The sequence below is a fragment of the Phoca vitulina genome, unplaced genomic scaffold, assembly GCF_004348235.1.
Source record: "Phoca vitulina isolate PV1807 unplaced genomic scaffold, GSC_HSeal_1.0 scaffold89, whole genome shotgun sequence".
In the NCBI taxonomy this organism is placed as follows: domain Eukaryota; kingdom Metazoa; phylum Chordata; class Mammalia; order Carnivora; family Phocidae; genus Phoca; species Phoca vitulina.
The window spans coordinates 1,959,200-1,977,639 of NW_022589792.1; the positions used below are offsets into that span (position 1 = coordinate 1,959,200).

At 47.5% G+C, this 18,440-nt stretch overlaps 1 protein-coding gene across 2 annotated transcripts; it reads right to left on the reverse strand.

Moving 5' to 3' along the window:
- Positions 1 to 351: 351 nt before the first annotated feature.
- On the reverse strand, positions 352 to 17,279 carry ECSIT (ECSIT signaling integrator). Of its 2 annotated transcripts, none has more exons than XM_032396110.1 (9): positions 17,175 to 17,279; positions 16,823 to 16,963; positions 9,556 to 9,674; positions 5,430 to 5,847; positions 4,926 to 5,149; positions 1,855 to 1,912; positions 1,590 to 1,738; positions 1,289 to 1,394; positions 352 to 699 (listed from the first exon to the last, which is right to left on the reverse strand). In XM_032396110.1, the coding sequence occupies exons 3-9, from the start codon at positions 9,649 to 9,651 to the stop codon at positions 443 to 445; spliced, it is 1,308 nt and encodes a 435-aa protein (XP_032252001.1). In that variant the 5' UTR covers positions 9,652 to 9,674; positions 16,823 to 16,963; positions 17,175 to 17,279; the 3' UTR covers positions 352 to 442. The 2 variants fall into 2 exon arrangements, with proteins under 2 accessions (XP_032252001.1, XP_032252002.1); XM_032396111.1 differs by having other exon boundaries at positions 17,167 to 17,241.
- Between the last annotated feature and the right edge of the window lie 1,161 nt (positions 17,280 to 18,440).

An 18,440-nucleotide genomic window follows, 5' to 3' on the forward strand; every position in this document is an offset into this window, starting at 1 on the left:
GCGCATGCGCGCCACAAGCGCTAGCAACAACCCATTCTTCTCTTACTCCTTTTCTCTGTTAAACTTTCTAACTTCGCAGAGACCGAGGGAGGGGCTGAGTTGAGGCCAGCCGCGGGAAGAAAGACCTAGATGAGCCCGTAGACCCTGGGAGGTAGGGGCTCCTCTCTCCACGCCTCAGCCTGAATGCATCCTGGAGATGACAAGGGAAGGGGACGAGCTGTCAGGTGAAGGCAGAGGGAAAGCCTGGGGTCCAATCTGTCCGTCCCGGATGCTGCAGATCCCTTGAAAAGCCAGGCCACCAAGCATTAAAGGGACAGAAACGCCACACTGCCAGAGAAGAGAGAGGGCAGCCCCAAGACGCAAAACTTTTATTTGCTGTACACTCAAAAGGCATCTCACGCTATCACACCAGTCCACAGCTTGTGCGGGTGATCGCTCAAGCTCAGCTCTGGCCCTGCTGCTGTCGCTGCTGACTGTCCTCCTCTTCTTCCTGGCCCTCTGGTGGGGGCGGGGGTGGGGGCGGCTCCTCCAGCCCTGAGGAGGACGCCAGGAGCTCCCCGGTGGACCCCGCCAGGCGGAAGACCACGGGGATCTGGGCCAGGGCTGGGTTGGTCTCCTGCAAGCCCTGGATCCACTTGGCCAGTGTAGCTTGGTCGTGGGCACCGGCCATGCATATGGCGAAGACAGGGCCTTCCTCCACTGTTGGGGAAACAGGTGCTCAGAGTTTGTGCAGTGGGGACTGGAGGAACACCTCCCATGCCTGCACCCCTTCCAGGCCACAGGTGGGATGTTTCTTGTGCATCCAAGCCTTTGCACAAGATAGCCCATCTACCTAGATTGCTAATCCCATGCTTCACCTGAGTGATGCCTCCTGGGTCTTCAACATTCCACCAGGAAGTCTCCCCACATCCCACCCATGCTAGATGGTGTGCTCCTCCCTTGAGACCCCAAGAATATAACTTAACTTGCCTGTTCCCCCACTGCCCAGAGCTGCTCAAGGGGAGGAGCTTGGCCTGTCCTGGTCACATTCAGTAGCCAGCACAGAGATGTTCCATGACCAAGGGCTGACAGGCCTGGAGCCCCTGGGAGTATGTGTGTGTGTGTGTGTGTGTGTGTGTGTGTACTTGGACATCCCCTGGGAGTGTGTGTGTGTGTGTGTGTGTGTACTTGGACATCTACTGGGTCTGCATGTGGGGTAACTGGGCTGGGTCTCAGCCTGGGTGCCACCCTTCCACCCCAGAGGCCTCATTATGTCCGGTGTTTGGAAACCTGCCCATCCCAGTTTTACCTTTATGGATGTCAAACTCATAGTCATCCCAGCTGCTCCTCCCGTAATCCAGGTCCAGCTGCATCGGGTAGTGGAGATTCCATTCCTCTGGAATTTCTTCCACTTCCTACCCCAGGGAGGCGGGTACAGCAGGGTCAGAGGCCCAGAATCTTGCAGCCAGCTACAGCCTACCTCCCGAAACCAGGAGCTATCCCTTCCCCTTCTGCCTGCCCCTCTGAGACCTAACATGAGCCCTCAGGCTGGTGCCATCAACCCCCCAAACACACCCATACCCCCCCACACTCATGCTTTGGGTCCTTACCCTCTCCTCAGGGGGCAGCAAGTCAGCTCTGAGGATGTGATAATAGACACATTTGTCTCGGAGCCACAGGGAAAAGGGGCCCTCGACGAAGATAGGCCGGGCTGGGTTGTGGTGGGCCAAGGCAGCCTGCTGTTCAGGAGTCTGGATTCCTGGTGTGGAGACACACATGCCCAGGGGGCCCTGGCTGATGGACTCTGGCCAAAGGCCCAGGGAGCCCACCCAGCAGGCCTGATGGGAATCCAGCCCCCCCATGCCACAGCCTTACCTACAATGTGGGGCTCGGTGGGATCTGCTGTACCTGTGGAGTCTTTGGAAGAAGGCATCTGCAAGGAGGAGTAGGGGTGGAAGCTTGTGGCCCCCAGCCCCTATAGAAGAGCTGGGGAGAAAAATGGGGGAAGGGGATCCCAGCGAATTCAGGGCTCCTCTTGGTCTCCTACCCATCACTCAAGCCCATCCCTTCCTTACTTCTATCCAATTTGGCACTAGCTGCCGTCATTTAAAATGTGTACACAGAGGGAACCTTAGAGCCTGCCTGTGTTAAAATCTGGGATCTGGGGGCACCTGGGTGGCTCAGTCGGTTAAGCGTCTGCCTTCGGCTCAGGTCATGATCCCAGGGTCCTGGGATCGAGCCCCGCATCGGGCTCTCTGCTCCGTGGGAAGCCTGCTTCTCCCTCTCCCACTCCCCCTGCTTGTGTTCCCTCTCTCGCTGTGTCTCTCTCTGTCAAATAAATAAATAAAATCTTAAAAAAAAAAAAAATCTGGGATCTGCCACACAGGCTGTGTGACTGTGGTCAAGTCGATGTACCTGCGTGCCTGTTTCTCCAGATGCAAAATGGAGATAACACCACTTAATTCAGATGGTTCTAAAATGCCGAGAACAGTGCCTGGCACGTAGTAAATGCTCCGTGCTTGTGAAGTTTTAAAAAGAAAAATAATTTCACGTGCACAGTATACTCCAAGGAGACACAAGAAGCAAATCAGCAAACTCACGACCCTGAGATCAAGACCTGAGCTGAGATCAAGAGTCGTACACTTAACTGACTGAGCCACCCAGGCACCCCAATACTGATTTTTCATTTTAAATTTCACACTATGGATTTCTTTTACATCTGTTTGTATATTTTTCTCTCTCTTTTTCTCACACTAAAAAGCTTGGTTCCTATCAATAGTAATACATTTACTCATCCATCAAACTATAGAAATAGTTTTGATATTACTGCTAACCATACTGCTATGGGATTAAGCTTAGGATTTCCCTACAGGTATGTTTGTTCTTAGAATAGATGCCACTAAGGATGGGCAGTTGGACACCTGACTCGGAAGAACTTTTTCTCTCACTGATTATACTATCAATTTGATACTTAGCCATATCCATTTGTTTGTTTGTTTTCAATTTTAGGGGAGTTACCCCCCCCTTTGAATTAAAAAATACATGTAAACATTTTCATAGTTTAAAAGTCAATCCATATTAAATAGCTGTCTCTCTTCCACTCCTGTTCTCTCTACCCCATCTCCTCCGCCTGCCCAGAGATAATCATTTCTACCCATTTCAGATTCATCTTTGCATTATTTATTTTTGTGAAAATAGGCAAATAAGTACATGCACTTTTATTTCCCCTACTTCTCACACTGAAGGGAGCTTACTGTACCACTGAAAATACTTCAACTTTTCACTTGCCCCCCCCTTTTTTTTTAACCAATCTGACTGAAGTGTTAGAATCTACGTAAACAATGCCCTCTTGATGGAGTCTTGAATTGTTCTATTCTAAATCTAAGTAGTGTTGGTGATCATTTTGCCATGTTTTCAACCTTTCTGTACGTACTTTTCATAATGAGGGGAAACAAGAATACATACAAAGGATATATCTGCTTGCAAATGCATAGGATCTCTTTGGAAGGAGACACAGATGTGGTCACCTCTGGGGAAGGAGCCTGGGGACTGAAGGGCCAGGCTAGGAGAGGCGAACTCTTCATTGTGTGTACTTGAGGACTATGTGGCTTCTAATGCTTTACTTTCCAAAATGAAGAAATGAGTTAAAGACTACCGTTCCTCTGCGATGTGCTCCAGGCCAAGTCTCTGTCCTTTCTCACCCGAACACCCCATTACCTACTGTCCTAATCCCTCGGTCCTCTGCCCGCCCGTATTCAGTACCATCCACGTGGCCAACGGAGGGTGCTTTTGAAACAGAAACTCCTTCCAGAAACATGACTCCCACCCCATCCTTCCTCTTCTTAAAACTTCCCGGTGGCTCCCTCCCCACCAACCAGTTCAAACCACACTCTTTAGCTTGGTGCCTCTGTGCCCCTTCTCCCCCAGCCTGACCCACTGCACTGGCCAGAAGCCCTTTCTGCATCTCCCAGCTGCCCTCTGAACCCCAGCCCATGCTGCTCCCTCTGCCTAGAATGCTCTCCTTACCTGTCTTGTCCCACCTGAGTGCAGCTCACCCTCACCTCCTCCAGGAAGCCCTCCCTTCCTCTTGCCCCTTCTGGGCTCCCACAGCCCCCAGTGCTTCTCCATCTCAGAACCAGCAGCTCTGAGAGAAACTGTTACCGGGGGTCAGCCTCCAGGACCACAGGATCCTCCATGTGGTCTGGCATGAGTGGGCCCCTAGGACACCGGGGCGTGTGTGTGTGTGCGTGTGTGGACTGTTTCATTCAGTCATTCAACAAACAACTGCTGAGCTCAGCTTTGTACCAGACCCTGTGCTGAACCTTGGGAGACACAGGGGAAACTGAGTCATGGTAAATGAGCAACCAAGCCAGGCACCCCATGCCTCAGCCAGGGTGGTCAGGAAGGGGATCCTGAGGAAGGGACAGCATAGATGAGATCGGAAGAACATGAACTCCCAGGGAGGAGTGGTCCTGGCAGAGGGAGCAGTAAGCACAAAGGCCTGAGAAGTAAACTGGCATAGAATGCTTGAGAACTGGGGCACTTGGGTAGCTTAGCCGGCTGAGCGTCCAACTCTTGATTTCAGCTCAGGTCATGATCTCGGGGTCCTGGGATCAAGCCCTGCATTGGGCTCTAAGCTCAGCGTGGAGTCTGCTTGAGATTCTCCCTCTCCCTCTACCCCTCCCTCACCCCCTCAAATAAATAAATAAAATCTTAAAAAAAAAAAAAAAGGAAGGCTCAAGCTCCAGAAAGGAAGACAGATCCCAGAATACAGAGTGTGGGGAGAGGGGCAGGAGGAGAGGTCAGAGGTCAGAGGTCAAGCTGCAGTGAGGAGTGAGGGCCACGGGAATCTAGTGAGGGCTCAGCCTGTCTCAGCACAATCACTCAAGGTGAGGGAGGGGGCCCAGGCTGGGGTTGCAGCTGAGGGTGTGGACAGGGGTGGATACCTGATAAATGGTGACCGTGGCGCTGAGGTTGGGCTCCATGTGCCGCAGGCCCAACTTGGCCAGGTCCACAGGGTCCTGGGGCAGGTCCCGGGGCACAGGGAAGGGGTTGATATTCTTGAAGCGGGAGAACCACAGCTTCATGCGCACGTACTTGAGCATGGGGTAACTTTTCCGTCCAAATATCTGAATCAGTAGGAACTCAGTCTCCTTGTTGGGCATCACGCCTATGTCGGGCAGAAGGAGGCAGAGCCTCAGGCAGGGGGCCGAAGGGGGAAGGGGAGACAGAGACATGGGAGACAGAGAGGGGCAGGGGAGCCGGGATCAAGAGGGAATCAGGAGGAGGCCCAGATGGAAAGAACCAGAGACAGGAAGAATTGAAGTCAGGGGATTGATGACAGAGAGGGAGAACAGAATTAGAACTGAAAGGAACAGTCCGAGGGAGAGAGGAAAGAGAAGGGAGACAAAGGAGAGATTGAGGTGGGTAGGGGAGCAAGCCGGCCTCACCGTGGCTCTCCATCTGTTCCAGGACGGCGATCCCACACTCCTGCTGCCGTGGGTAGTGGATGAACATGCTCTGGAAGATGCTTCGAGGCCGGAAGACCTCCTTGGGAAAGATGTCAAGCAGCAGGTTGTAGACAGCCAGGTCCCTCTCGACACCGTACTCCCGCATCTTGCGCAGGGCCAGGTAGATGAAGTCCACGTGGCCCCGCTTGTGCACGTTGTGCTGCCCGAAGTTCTGCACCACGCGCACGAAGTTCGCCTTGTCCCGCGCCCCTTCCGGTGCCTGCTGGAACAGCTCCTCATGGAGGGTCAGGGCCTTCGTGGGTCCCTTCCGGGGCTCAGGCCGGGGCGGGACCAGCCACGAGTCAGAGTTATGGGCGGCTGCGCTGCAGTGGAGGCCCCGTGGGACCCGGAGAGGCACCTGGGGACAGAGAACCGTTGCCGGAATCTGGCACCTCCCAGGGCCCCCGGGGGGACTGCCGGGCTGGCTCTTTCCTGGGAAAGGTGCCAGGGGGCATCCCAAAGGGCCCCTGAGGAGGTGTGGTGCTGTGGTGACAAGCCCAAGATCAGGCACTGTTACGAAGTGTGAGAAAACAACAGTGACACCCCCATGGAGGCTGCTTGGCCACATTCACCATGGCAAACACACCCTCTGATGCAGGGATCCTGTATCAGGTTTGTAAATCCAACAGCTATAAACAAAACCTGGGCCAAATGCCGTCTGCATGTCCACTGTAGTGGTGGAAATGGCCGCAATGTGCATCCGCAAAGAAATGGTTAAGCACCTGGCCGTGAACGTGAACAGGGAGCACCTGCATCTCTGAGAGGCACCGAGGAGGGTCTTGTGTGACCCAGAACGAGCTCCCAGGTATATTATGAAACGAAAAAAAGCAACGTGTGCAACGGTGTAGAGTAAGTTCCCAGAGGTGTAAAAAAACCTCACCAACTCCTATATAATAGATCTTCATTATTTGTGGATTCCCTAGTTGCATCTTTGCCTACTTGCTAAAACTGATTTGTAATCCCAAAGTCAATACTCTTAACACTTTCCTGGTCATTCATAGACACATGCAGTGCAGTGAACAACTGGAGTCGTCCAAGTCTGTTCATTCCCAGCTGAGTTTGAACAAGGCGACACTCGGCCTTCTTGTTTCGGCTCGCACGCTGTCAACAAGTGTCCTCTTAGAGATGTTTTTTTAGTGCACGGTTTTCACATCTTCTTGTTGGTGATTTTGCTGTGGAAATGGCCCCCAAGCATAGTGCTGAAGGGCTGTCTAGTGTTCCTCCCTGCAAGAAGGCTCTGCTGCTCCTTACAGAGAAAATAGCATGTGGTAGCGGAGCTTCATTCAGGTGTGCGTTATAGTGCTGGTGGCCGGGAGTTTAGTGTTCACGAACCAACAATATACAGCCAATAAGATGTCTTTAAACAGAAACACACATACAACAAGGTATGTATTGACTGGTTGATGAAAATGTGAGCAGAGGCTCACAGGAACCTACCCCATATTTCCCTGGAAGCGATGGTTTACTATTCACTAACTAATTCAGTGTAGGCGGCCACTTTATAAAACGTAACTACTGGGGATAATGAGAATTGACTGTATGCATATACGTTTTTTGCTCCTGTAAAGTATGTCTGGGAAGAAATGCATTAAGTGGGTAACACCTCTTGCCTCTAGAGAGGGGAGCTAAGTGGTGGCCAAGCAAAAGAGGGACAGACCCTTGTCTGGTGTAGCCCCAGAACTATTTGAATTGCCCACTGTAACTAACAGTATTATCTGTTCAAAAGATACATCTCAACGACTGAGTTTAAAAAAGAAAATGCAGATTTTGGAATCAGAAGGAATCTTGGCTTGACTGTCCTCTGCTAGGTGATGCCCACATCCCACTTTACTGTTCAGGCCTCAGTTTCCCCATCTGTTATGATGGTGTTTCCCTTGGCTCAAGCAGACCTTGTTCCCCAGAGTGGGGAGTGGAGGCTGCTGGGGGCAAACCTGAGGGGCAACTATGGCCAGCTGTCTACTTTTGTCAATAAAGTCATATTCGAATATAGCCAGGCACATTCATGATGTCTAGTCTGGGGCTGTATTTGCATTACATTGGCAGAGGTGAGTAGTTGTAACTGAGACTGTGTGGGTTGCAGAGCCAAAAATATTTAATATCTGACTCTTTACGAAAATGTTTGCTCACCCCTGTATGGATAGTATACTACCAAATTTCTTATTTTAAGTGAAACTGAATGTTTAAATTAGAATGGCTATATACAAGGCATCTTTAAAAATACATGGCGGGGCGCCTGGGTGGCTCAGTCGTTAAGTGTCTGCTTTCGGCTCAGGTCATGATCTCAGGGTCCTGGGATCGAGCCCCGCATCGGGCTCCCTGCTCCACAGGAAGCCTGCTTCTCCCTCTCCCACTCCCCCTGCTTGTGTTCCCTCTCTCACTGTCTCTCTCTGTCAAATAAATAAATAAAATCTTAAATAAATAAATAAATAAATACATACATACGTATATACATACATACATACATACATACATACATAAATACATAAATAAATAAAACATGGTGAGGGGCTCCTGGCTGGCTCAGCTGGTAGAGCATGCGACTCTTGATCTCAGGGTCGTGAGTTCAAGCCCCATATTGGGCATGGAGCCTACTTTAAAAAAAAAAAAATTATATATATATATATATGGCAACCCTCGGTCGAGCAAGTCTGGTGGTGCCATTTCCCAACAACATTTGCTCATTTCCTGTCTCTGTGTCACATTTTGGTAATTCTTGCAATATTTCAAACTTACTCATTATTATGGCACCTCCCAGGGCCCCCGGGAGGCTACATATATATATATATATATATATATATGAGAGACAGAGAGATGTATCTATCTATTTGGCAAATAAGAGCTAATAGTTAAGTTACTGAATATTCTTCCAGGCATTGTTGACCACTTTCTGAGTGTGAAGCTCATTTAATCTTTCCAACTGCCCATTGAGAGAGAGTGTGTGCTCTTAGTGTACCCATTTTACAGAGGAGGAAACTGAGGCCCAGAGAGGTGAAATGGGATGTCTGGTGTCCCACAGCTGCAAAGTGACAGAGCTGAGATCAGAGTCCCTGCCCTTAGTCCCTCTGCTCTGCTGCCCCAACAGCCATCCCAATGTCCTATTTATGTAAGGTGTCTTAAAAAAAAAAAAAAAGTGTCCATTTAAAGTGAAATCGTAGGCAACTAATTCTGCAGGTGGTATGTGCATAGGTCAAAAATCAGAAAGGAAGCTCTAGAATGCCCAAAAGAAGGGGAGACACCACAAAGGAGATAATGTAAACAAAAAGCATAGCACAGGGCCTGGCACAGAGGATGTGCTCAAAAAGGGAAGCACAGGCATACCCCCGAGATATTGAGGGTTCAGTTCCAGACCCCACAGTAAAGCAAATGTCACAATAAAGTGCGCCAAATGAATTTTTGGCTTCCCAGTGCATAGGAAGGTTAGGTTTACATTATACTGTAGTCTATAAAGTGAAAAATAACATTATGTCTAAAGAAATGTACGTACCTTAATTAAAAAATACTTTCTTGTTAAAAATGCTAACCAGCATCTGAGCTTTCAGCGGGTCATAATCGCTGCTCACGGACCACCATAACATGCATGATAATAATGAGGAAGTTTGAAATATTGCAAGAATTACCAAAATGTGACACAGAGACAGGAAATGAGCAAACGTTGCTGGGAAATGGCACCACCAGACTTGCTCGACCGAGGGTTGCCACAAACCCTCAACTTGTAAGAACCAAAAAAACCCCGCATTATCTGTGAAGCACAATAAAACAAGGTATGCCTGATTATTATTATCATCACTGTTACTGCTGTCTGTGCCCGTTGATTGGCTTAGGCCATCTGGTCACTCTGGGAAGGGACAGAAGTCCAATGTTCTGCCCACATCTTTACAAATGGATGCAGGAGTTACCCACAAGTCACCACCCAAATCTACTTAGCTCCTCTATCCTTGTTTCCAAATTCAACCCCCCTACCCACATGGACCGCAGTGCTTCTTAAAATGAATAAGGCCCGTTCAGCTGACCCTCAGAGCAGATAGGCCAGCTGGTGTGAGCGGACAACTGTTCGGCTGATGGTTACCTGAGAGAAGGGGGCTCCTGTGAGGGCGGCCCCGCAGATGCCTCCCCAGCCCCGAGAGAGGCCCCGGGCCAGCAGGATGGCTTGGGCCCAGCTCATGCCGCTGCTCGTCAGACAACCACCTGGCCGAGAAAGACAAAAAAGACAGCATCAGCCTGGCACCCCACCTGCTAACAGAGATGAGACCCCTCATGGGCAGAGACCATGTTCCAGATGGCATGGCTAACTGACCAGCCTCCCTGGTCTCCTCATCCACAGAATGGACTTAAAATGGGTGTTGCAACCAAGGATCCCTACGTTGTTGGGCTAAACCCCCCACTAACTAGAGGAATTTGCTCCTGCCATGGTCTCCCTCCCTACTGGATCTTTTTTTTTCTTAAGATTTATTTATGGGGCGCCTGGGTGGCTCAGTTGGTTAAGCATCTGCCTTCGGCTCAGGTCATGGTCTCAGGGGCCTGGGATCAAGTCTCCCGTTGGGCTCCCTGCTCAGTGGGGATTCTGCTTCTCCCTCTGCCCCTCCCCCTGTTCTCTCTCTCTCTCTCAAATAAAAAATATGAGAGTTGCACATGAGAGGGGGAGGGGCAGAGGGAGAGAGAGAATCTTAAGCAGGTTCCATGCCCAGTGAGGAGCCCAACACAGGGCTCAATCTCACGACCCTGAGATCATGACCTGAACCGAAACCGAGTCAGATGCTTAACCAACTGAGCCACCCAGGCACTTCTGGATCTTTTTTTTTTTTTTTAATCAGTTTTATTCACATATCATATAGTTTACCCTTTTCAAGTGTAAAATTCAATGGTTTTTTAGTATATTCACAGAGTCGTGCAACCATCACTACAATCTTATTTTAGAACATTCTCGTCACCCCAAGAAGAAAACCTATACCCATCAGCAGTCCCTCTCATTTTCCCTCAGGCAATCACTAACCCACTGTCTCTATAATTTGCCTACTCTGGGTAGTTCGTATAAAAGGAGCCATACCACACGTACTCTTGTGGAACTAGCTTCTTTCGCTTAGCAGGTGTTTCAGGTTTATCCATATTGTAGCAGTATCAGACTTCATTCATTTTAATTGCCAAAACATTCCATTATACGGATATAACCATGCTTTGTTTATCCATTCATCAATTGATGGACATTTGGCGTTACCACTTTCTATTATGACTAACGTTGCTATGAACACTTATGTGGAAGTTTTGTGTGAACAGGTGCTTACATGCCTCTTAGGTATATACATAGAAGTCAAATTGCTGAGACATATGGTAATTCTATGTCTAACATTTTGAGGAACTGCCAAACTGTTTTTTTTTATTGTAAGTAGGCTCCATGCTCAACGTGGAGCTTGAACTCACGACCCCCAGATCAAGAGTCACATGCTCTACCAACTGACACAGCCCAGCACCCCCTGCCAACCTATTTTCTAAAGTGGCCACACCATTTTACATTCTCACCAGCAATATATAAGGGTTCCAATTTCTCCACATACTTGCCAATTCTTGTGGGCTTTTTGATTAGACACACTAGTGAATGTGAAGTGATATCTCATGGTTGGATTTGCACCTCCCTAAAAATTGATGCCGAGTATCTTTTCATGTCCTTATTGGCCATTGTGTATCTTTTTTGGAGAAATGTGTATTTAGATCCTTTGAACATTTAAAAAATTGGGCTACTTATCTTTTTATCACTGAGTTGTAAGGGTTCTTTATATATTCAGGATACTAACCCTTGTGATTTACAAATACTTTCTCCCATTCTTTGGGTCATCTTTTCACTTTCTTGATGTTACTGTTTGCAGCACAAGTCTTATTTTGATGACATCCAATTTATGTTTTTTATAGCTGTAAGGTTGATGTTGTATCTAAAAAACCACGGCCGAGCCCAAGGTCATAAAGATTTATTCCTATGTTGGGGCGCCTGGGTGGCGCAGTTTGTTAGGCATCTGACTCTTGGTTTCAGCTCAGGTCATGATCTCAGGGTTGTGAGACTGAGCCCCTGCGTTGGGCTCTACATTCAGCGTGGAGTCTGTTTGGGACTCCTCTCCCTCTCTCTCTCAAATAATATAAATCTTTAAAAAAAAAAAGAGATTTATTCCTATTTTCTTCTAAGAGTTTAATAGCTTTAGCTCTTACATTCAGTCCTATGATCCACCTTGAATTAATTTTTGTGTATGGTGTGAGAAAGGGATTCATTTCAAATGGATATCCAGTTGTCTTGGTACTATCCGTTGAAGAGACCATTCTTTCCCCATTTGGCATTCTTTTTTTTTTTAATTAAGTTTTAAAATTTTAATTTCAGTATAGTTAACATAGTTATATTAGTTTCAGCTGTACAATGAAGTGATTCAACAGTTCTATATATTACTCAGTGCTCATCATGATAAGTATACTCTTTTGTCTTGGCATTCTTCCTGAAAATCAACTGACCATAAATGTAAGAGTTTAATTCTGGGCTCCCAATTCCATTGATCTATATGTTGGGTCTTATGCCAGTATCACACTGTTTTTGTTTTGCTTTGTTTTTAAATATTTTATTTATTTATCTGTCAGAGAGAAAGAACAAGCAGGGGGGAGTGGCAGGCAGAGGGAGAAGCAGACTCCCCTCTGAGCAAGGAGCCTGACGCGGGACTCGATCCCAGGGCCCTGGAATCATGACCTGAGCTGAAGGCAAACGCTTAATTGACTGAGCCACCCAGGCATCCCAGCACCACATTGTTGTGATTATTATAGTTTTTTAAATTTTAAAATCAGGAACTATAAGTCCTCCAACTTTGTTCTTTTTTTACAAAATTGTTTTGGCTATTCTGGGTCCCTTGCAATTACATATAAATTTTAGAATCAGCTGTCAATTTCTGCAAAAAGTCAGAGGGATTCTGATAGAGATTGTGTTGAGTCTATAGATCAATTTAGGGAATATTGGTATCTTAATAATATTAAGTCTTCTGATCCATGAACATGGGATACCTCTCCATTTATTTAGGTCATCTTTAATTTCTCTCAACAATGTTTTAGTTTTCAGTGTATGAGTCTTTTACTCATTTTGTCAAATTTATTCATATTTCATTCTTTTTTTTTTTAAGATTTATTTTTAAGTAATCTCTACACCCAACACGGGGCTTGAATTCACAACCCCAAAATCAAGAGTCACATGCTCTACCAACTGGGCCAGCCAGGTGCCCCTGTTTATGTTTCCTTCTTTATGGAGCTATTATATGTGGGATTATTTTCTTAATTTCATTTCTGCATTATTCAGGGCCAGGATATAGGAATACAATTTATATTTATATATTTGATCTTATATCCTGCAACCTTGCTGAACTCACTTATTAGTTCCAATAGCTTTTTATTATTCTTTAGGATTTTCTATATACAAGATTACATCACCTGCAAATATAGTTTTACCTCTTTCTCTCCAAACTGGATGTCTTTTATTTATTTTTCTTTCCCAAGTGCCCTTGCTGGAACCACCAGTACAAAGTGGCAAGAGTTGATATCCTTTTTTGTTCTTGATCTTAGGGGAAAAGCATCATTAAGTATGATGTGAGCTGTGGGTTTTTCATAAATGGGCTTTATAAGGTTAAAGAAATTCCCTTCTAGGGGTGCCTGGGTGTCTTAGTTGGTTGAGTGTCCGACTCTTGATTTCGGCTCAAGTTGTGATCTCAGGGTTGTGGGACTGAGCCCCACATCAGGCTCCACCCTCAGCATGGGGTCCGCTTGTCCCTCTCCCTCATGCTCTCTCTCTAGAATAAATAAATAAAAATCTTAAAAAAAAAAAAATTCCTTTCTATATCCAGATGTTGAATGTTTTCTTTTCTTTTTTTTTTTTTTTTAAAGATTTTATTTATTTATTTGAGAGAGAGAGAATGAGAGAGAGCACATGAGAGGGGGGAGGGTCAGAGGGAGAAGCAGACTCCCTGCAGAGCAGGGAGCCCAATGCGGGACTCGATCCAGGGACTCCAGGATCATGACCTGAGCCGAAGGCAATCGCTTAACCAACTGAGCCACCCAGGCGCCCTGGATGTTGAATGTTTTCATCAGAAACAGTACTGGGGGGCGCCTGGGTGGCTCAATTGTTAAGCGTCTGCCTTCAGCTCAGGTCATGATCCCAGGGTCCTGGGATCAAGCCCCACATCAGTCTCCCTGCTCTGCGGGAAGCCTGCTTCTCCCTCTCCCACTGCCCCTGCTTGTGTTCCCTCTCTCGCTGTGTCTCTCTCTGTCAAAAAAATAAATAAAATCTTTAAAAAAAAAAAAAGAAAAGAAACAGTACTGGATTTTGTTAAGTACCTTTTGTTGCATCTACCGAAACAATCATGTCGTTTTTGTCTTTTATTCTATTAATACAGTATGTAACATTAACTGGTTTTCAGATTTTAAAGTAATTTTGCATTTCTGGGACAAATTCCACTTGGTCATGGTGTATAATCCTTTTTATATGTTGCTAAAATTTGGTTTGCTAGTTATTTTGTTGAGGATTTTTACATCCACATTCATAAGAGATAATGGTCTATAGTTTTGAGTGTGTGTGATTTGATATCAGGGTAATAAATGAGCTGGGAAGTATCTGGATTATTATTACCATTTAAACTTTCTCTAGCATCTCCCATCTTGTCCCAAAGACTCCCTCCAGCGTCTGCTCCACATCTCTGCTCCCTTTACAGCAAAGCTTCTCTCAAGAGGTATATACACACTATGCTTCCTCATTCTCTCCAGCTTGGCTGCTGTCCCAACCACTCCACTGACACCATTTGTAAAGGCCCCTTTTGTTACCAAAGCCAATGATTATTTCTCAGGCCTCATTTTGCTCAATTTCTCAGAAGCATGCACCATGGGTGAGGCCCTCCTCCCACTTTCTTGGCATTCTAGATTTTCTTCCTAGAACCCAGGCTATTTCTCAGCCAATCAGCAAGACCCACTTCCTTCTTTAAAGTTTGCAATGTCTGCAAACTTGAATGTGCAGCTAAATCACCCAGGATCTTGTTAAAATGCAGATTTTGGGGGCACCTGGGTGGTGCAGTTGGTTAAGCGTCTGCTTTTGGCTCAGGTCGTGATCCCGGGGTCCTGGGATCAAGCCCTGCGTCGGGCTCCCTGATCAGCGGCGAGTCTGCTTCTCCCTCTCCCTCTGCTGTTCCCCCCCTGCTTGTGCTTTCTCTCGCTCTCTCTCCTGCTCTCTGTCAAATAAATAAATAAAATCTTTTTAAAAGAATGCAGATTTTGATCCAGCAAGTCTGGGGTAGAGCTAAAGACCTTGTACATCCAACAAGCTTCCAAATGATACTGATGCTGCTGGTCTGGGGATCATACTTTCAGTAATAAAGCTGCAAAGTATCCCACATTCTGGATGTGTCTGTCTGCTACCCTGAGGTGTCTTTCAACTTGTTCCTCTCCTCTCTGTACTACTGTAGGCAGCACTAATGGTTCTCAAACCTTGTTCATATTAGAATCATCTAGGGAGCTTTTAAAAATCCCCATATCCAGGCCATACCCTGGATATAATAAATCAAAGTATCTAAATCTAGGGCCCAGGCATCAGCATTTTAAAGCACTCCAGCGGCGCCTGGGTGGCTCACTCAGTTAAGCACCTGCCTTTGGCTCAGGGATTGAGCCCCATGTAGGGCACCCTGCTCAGTAGGGAGTCTGCTTCTCCCTCTCCCTCTGCCCTCCGCCCCCCGCTTATGCTCTCTCTCAAATAAATAATCTTAAAACAAAAAAACAAAAAAACTCCGAAACACTCCAATGACTCTAATATGCAGCGCAAATTAAGACCTTATCTGAATCTTCACTACTCAAAGTGTGTTCCAGGGACCAGCTATATCAACATTATCATTTAGGAGCTCGTTAGAAAAGTAGAATCTCAGCCCTAACCCAGACCTCCTGAATCAGAATCCACATTTTAAGAAGAATCCAGGTTTCTCATACGTGTGTTAAAGTCTCAGAAATGATGATCTATGTGCTGATGGATTCCAAATAGTTACTTTTTTAAAAGATTTTATTTATTTATTTGAAAGAGAGAGTGAGAGAGAGCACAAGCCGGTGGGGGGAGAGGCAGAGAGGGAGAGGGAGAAGCAGACTCCCCGCTGAGCAGGGAGCCCAATGCGGAGCTTGATCCCAGGCCCCTGGGACCATGACCTGAGCTGAAGGCAGATGCTTAATCGACTGAGCCACCCAGGAGGCCTGAATTCCAAATAGTTACTAACAGTCCTGAGCTCCAGCCTCCATACCTAACTGCCACTTTGGCATATACCTAGCCATCTCAAACTTAATTTGCTCCAGAATGATATCCCTGCTTAAACTTGTTCCTCCGAATCCTAGCCAATCATACCACCATTCCTAGTCATTCAGGCCACAAACCTAGGAGTCATTTCTGAGTCCACTATGTCCCTCATTCACCCATTCAATCCACTGAGTAGTCCTGATAAGTATTTCCAAATCCATCCCAAATACACCCATTTCTCTCCATCTGCAAGCCACCACCCCAATCCATGATTTCTTTAATACCTACCCAGCTTTCCCACCAGTAAATTCTCCCTGCCATGTCCGGAGGGAGCTTTTTAGAATATAAACTAAATTCAGTGTTCTCTGCCTAAAAATCGCTAGTGTTTTATCACACTTAAAATATTCAGACAGGGTCTACCCCTCCAAACTCAACTTTTTTTTTTTTTTTTTTTTTTTAAGGATTTTATTTATTTATTCGAGAGAGACAGCACAAGCAAGGGGAGGGTAAGGGGCAGAAGGAGAAGCAGCCTCCCCAGGAGCATGAAGCCCTACTGCGGGCTCCATCCCAGGACCCCCTGGTCGTGACCTGAGCCAAAGGCAGACCCTTAACGGACTGAGCCACCCAGGCGCCCTTAGCTACACTGTTTCCTAAACAAGCTAAGTTTATTCTAGTCTCAGAGCCTTTGCACTTGCTTTTCCCTCTGTTTGGAAATTTCTTCCCCCAGATCAGTCCATAGCTGTCTCTGGTCATTCAGGTCTATATTCAAATGAGAGGCTTTCCCTGACCATAGCCCCACTCCCAATCTAAAGCCCCTAATGCATCGTTAGCAATTAACATCTGAAATCACCTGTTCCCTCTATTTCTGACTTGTTTAATGTCTGGCTCCCCCAGAAGATCGGAGGCTTTGTCTGTCTTCCTCATTGCCGTGTTTCCAGCACTTGGGACAGTGCCTGGAATATGGTAGGTACCTAACAAGTATCAGTTGAATGCGGAGAAGAGCTAAATTTCTACAAAACGTCTATGATCTATAAGTCTGAACCCCATGGCGGGGTGTACCTACAGCAGCTCTGAGGCTGGCTGTCAGGATTCTGGGTTTCTTGGAAGAAACGGACCGACGCGGGTTCGAATTCCGGCCTAGAGGCCAACTTGCGGCGTGACTTCGGGAGAGGGCCTTAACCTCTCTGAGCCTCAGCTGTCTCATCTGCAAAATAGGAGATTAGGGACGTGGGGAGGGGAGTACACGGAGAGCGGCCTTTCCCAGCACGTCCCCGCCCCGCATTTCAAAAGGTCACGGTGCCCTAGCCCTGCAGCTAGGTCGCTCTGGGCCGCCCTCCCGCCCTGCCGGCCCAGAACCGGCCGCCCAGGACCCAGCAGTTCGAGCTCGCCTCCCCAAGCGCGACCTACATACTCACGCGGCAAGCCGCGGACTCCGGGCCGGCTCGGTCTCATCTCTGGGCGCCGCCATTTTACCCAGATTGCTTCCAGGTCACGGGCCACCAGGGAGACAGCAAATCGAGAACGCCGGTTTAGGGAGGTCCCGCCCCAAGTGGAGCAGCACCAATAGGAAGGCAGAAAGACCTTAGTCCCGCCTCATACCGAGCCAGGTCCCACCTCTATTAAGGCCGAGAAAAGAGTGACCGGACCGATCCGGGCTGGGAGGCTGGACTTGAGGGGCGGGGCTTGTGACTCCACCTGGAGGCTCCAGTTTTTCCACCTGAAATGTGGGAATGAAATATTAAAGGTAGAAGTGATGTGATTCCTTCATTTGTTCAACTAACCTTTATTGAGCGCCTCCGTGTGCTAGGCGCAGTTTTAGGCGATGAGGATACAGCACTGACAGCAGTGATGGAGACAATTTCTGCTCATCTAGCTCCATAACTCTGGGCTAGTGACTAACTCATCTGTGCCTGGGTTTTCTCACCCTGGGCCAATTATAATAACCTCGTGGGATTTTCCTGAAGTTTGAGTTAACCTATGCAGAACAGCCATATACCTGCTATTGTTATGGGGAATTCACCCTAACACCTCCCTCCACCTCCCTCACTGGGAAGGCATGGAGTCTGGTTTGACACCTTGGGCCAACCTCACTGAGGGGCGAGGGTCCTGTGGGGTTGTGTGTTTGTGTTTGTGATTGAGTCCTGTGGCCGCAGGTGTATATGTATGTGTGTACTGTGATGTTGGGGTGTTAAGAGTGTGGAGGTTTTCATGAATTTTTGTAGTATTTCAGAACTTGACCAAAGGTGTGTAGGTGTGTGTGGCGGTGTGAGTGTGGGTCAGGAATGGTCCCCGTGTATATCAGTGTGAGCTAGGCCAGTCTGGGCATTGGGGTACGTGGTCCTTGTGTGTCCACGTGTCGGTAGCTGTGCACACACCTGTAATTGTACAACCTTCAGGGCGTCTGTGATTCTGTGCGTGTGGGAGGGTGTGGAATTTGTCCCACGACTCTGAGGGGCTAGCAGTAGGTGTGGCAACGTTTCTGTGATCATTCACATGCCGTAATGTATATGTGATTACATTGGAACCCTGGTAGGCCATTGACTATGATGCGGTGTGTGTTCCCAACTAGTGGATGAATAATTGATTGTGTCCCACTGTCAAGACACATGTGAAGCTGTGACACCCCCTATCTGTTTCTGTGTGTGTGACTGTATGAGTCTCTCTGTATGTGCATGACTGTG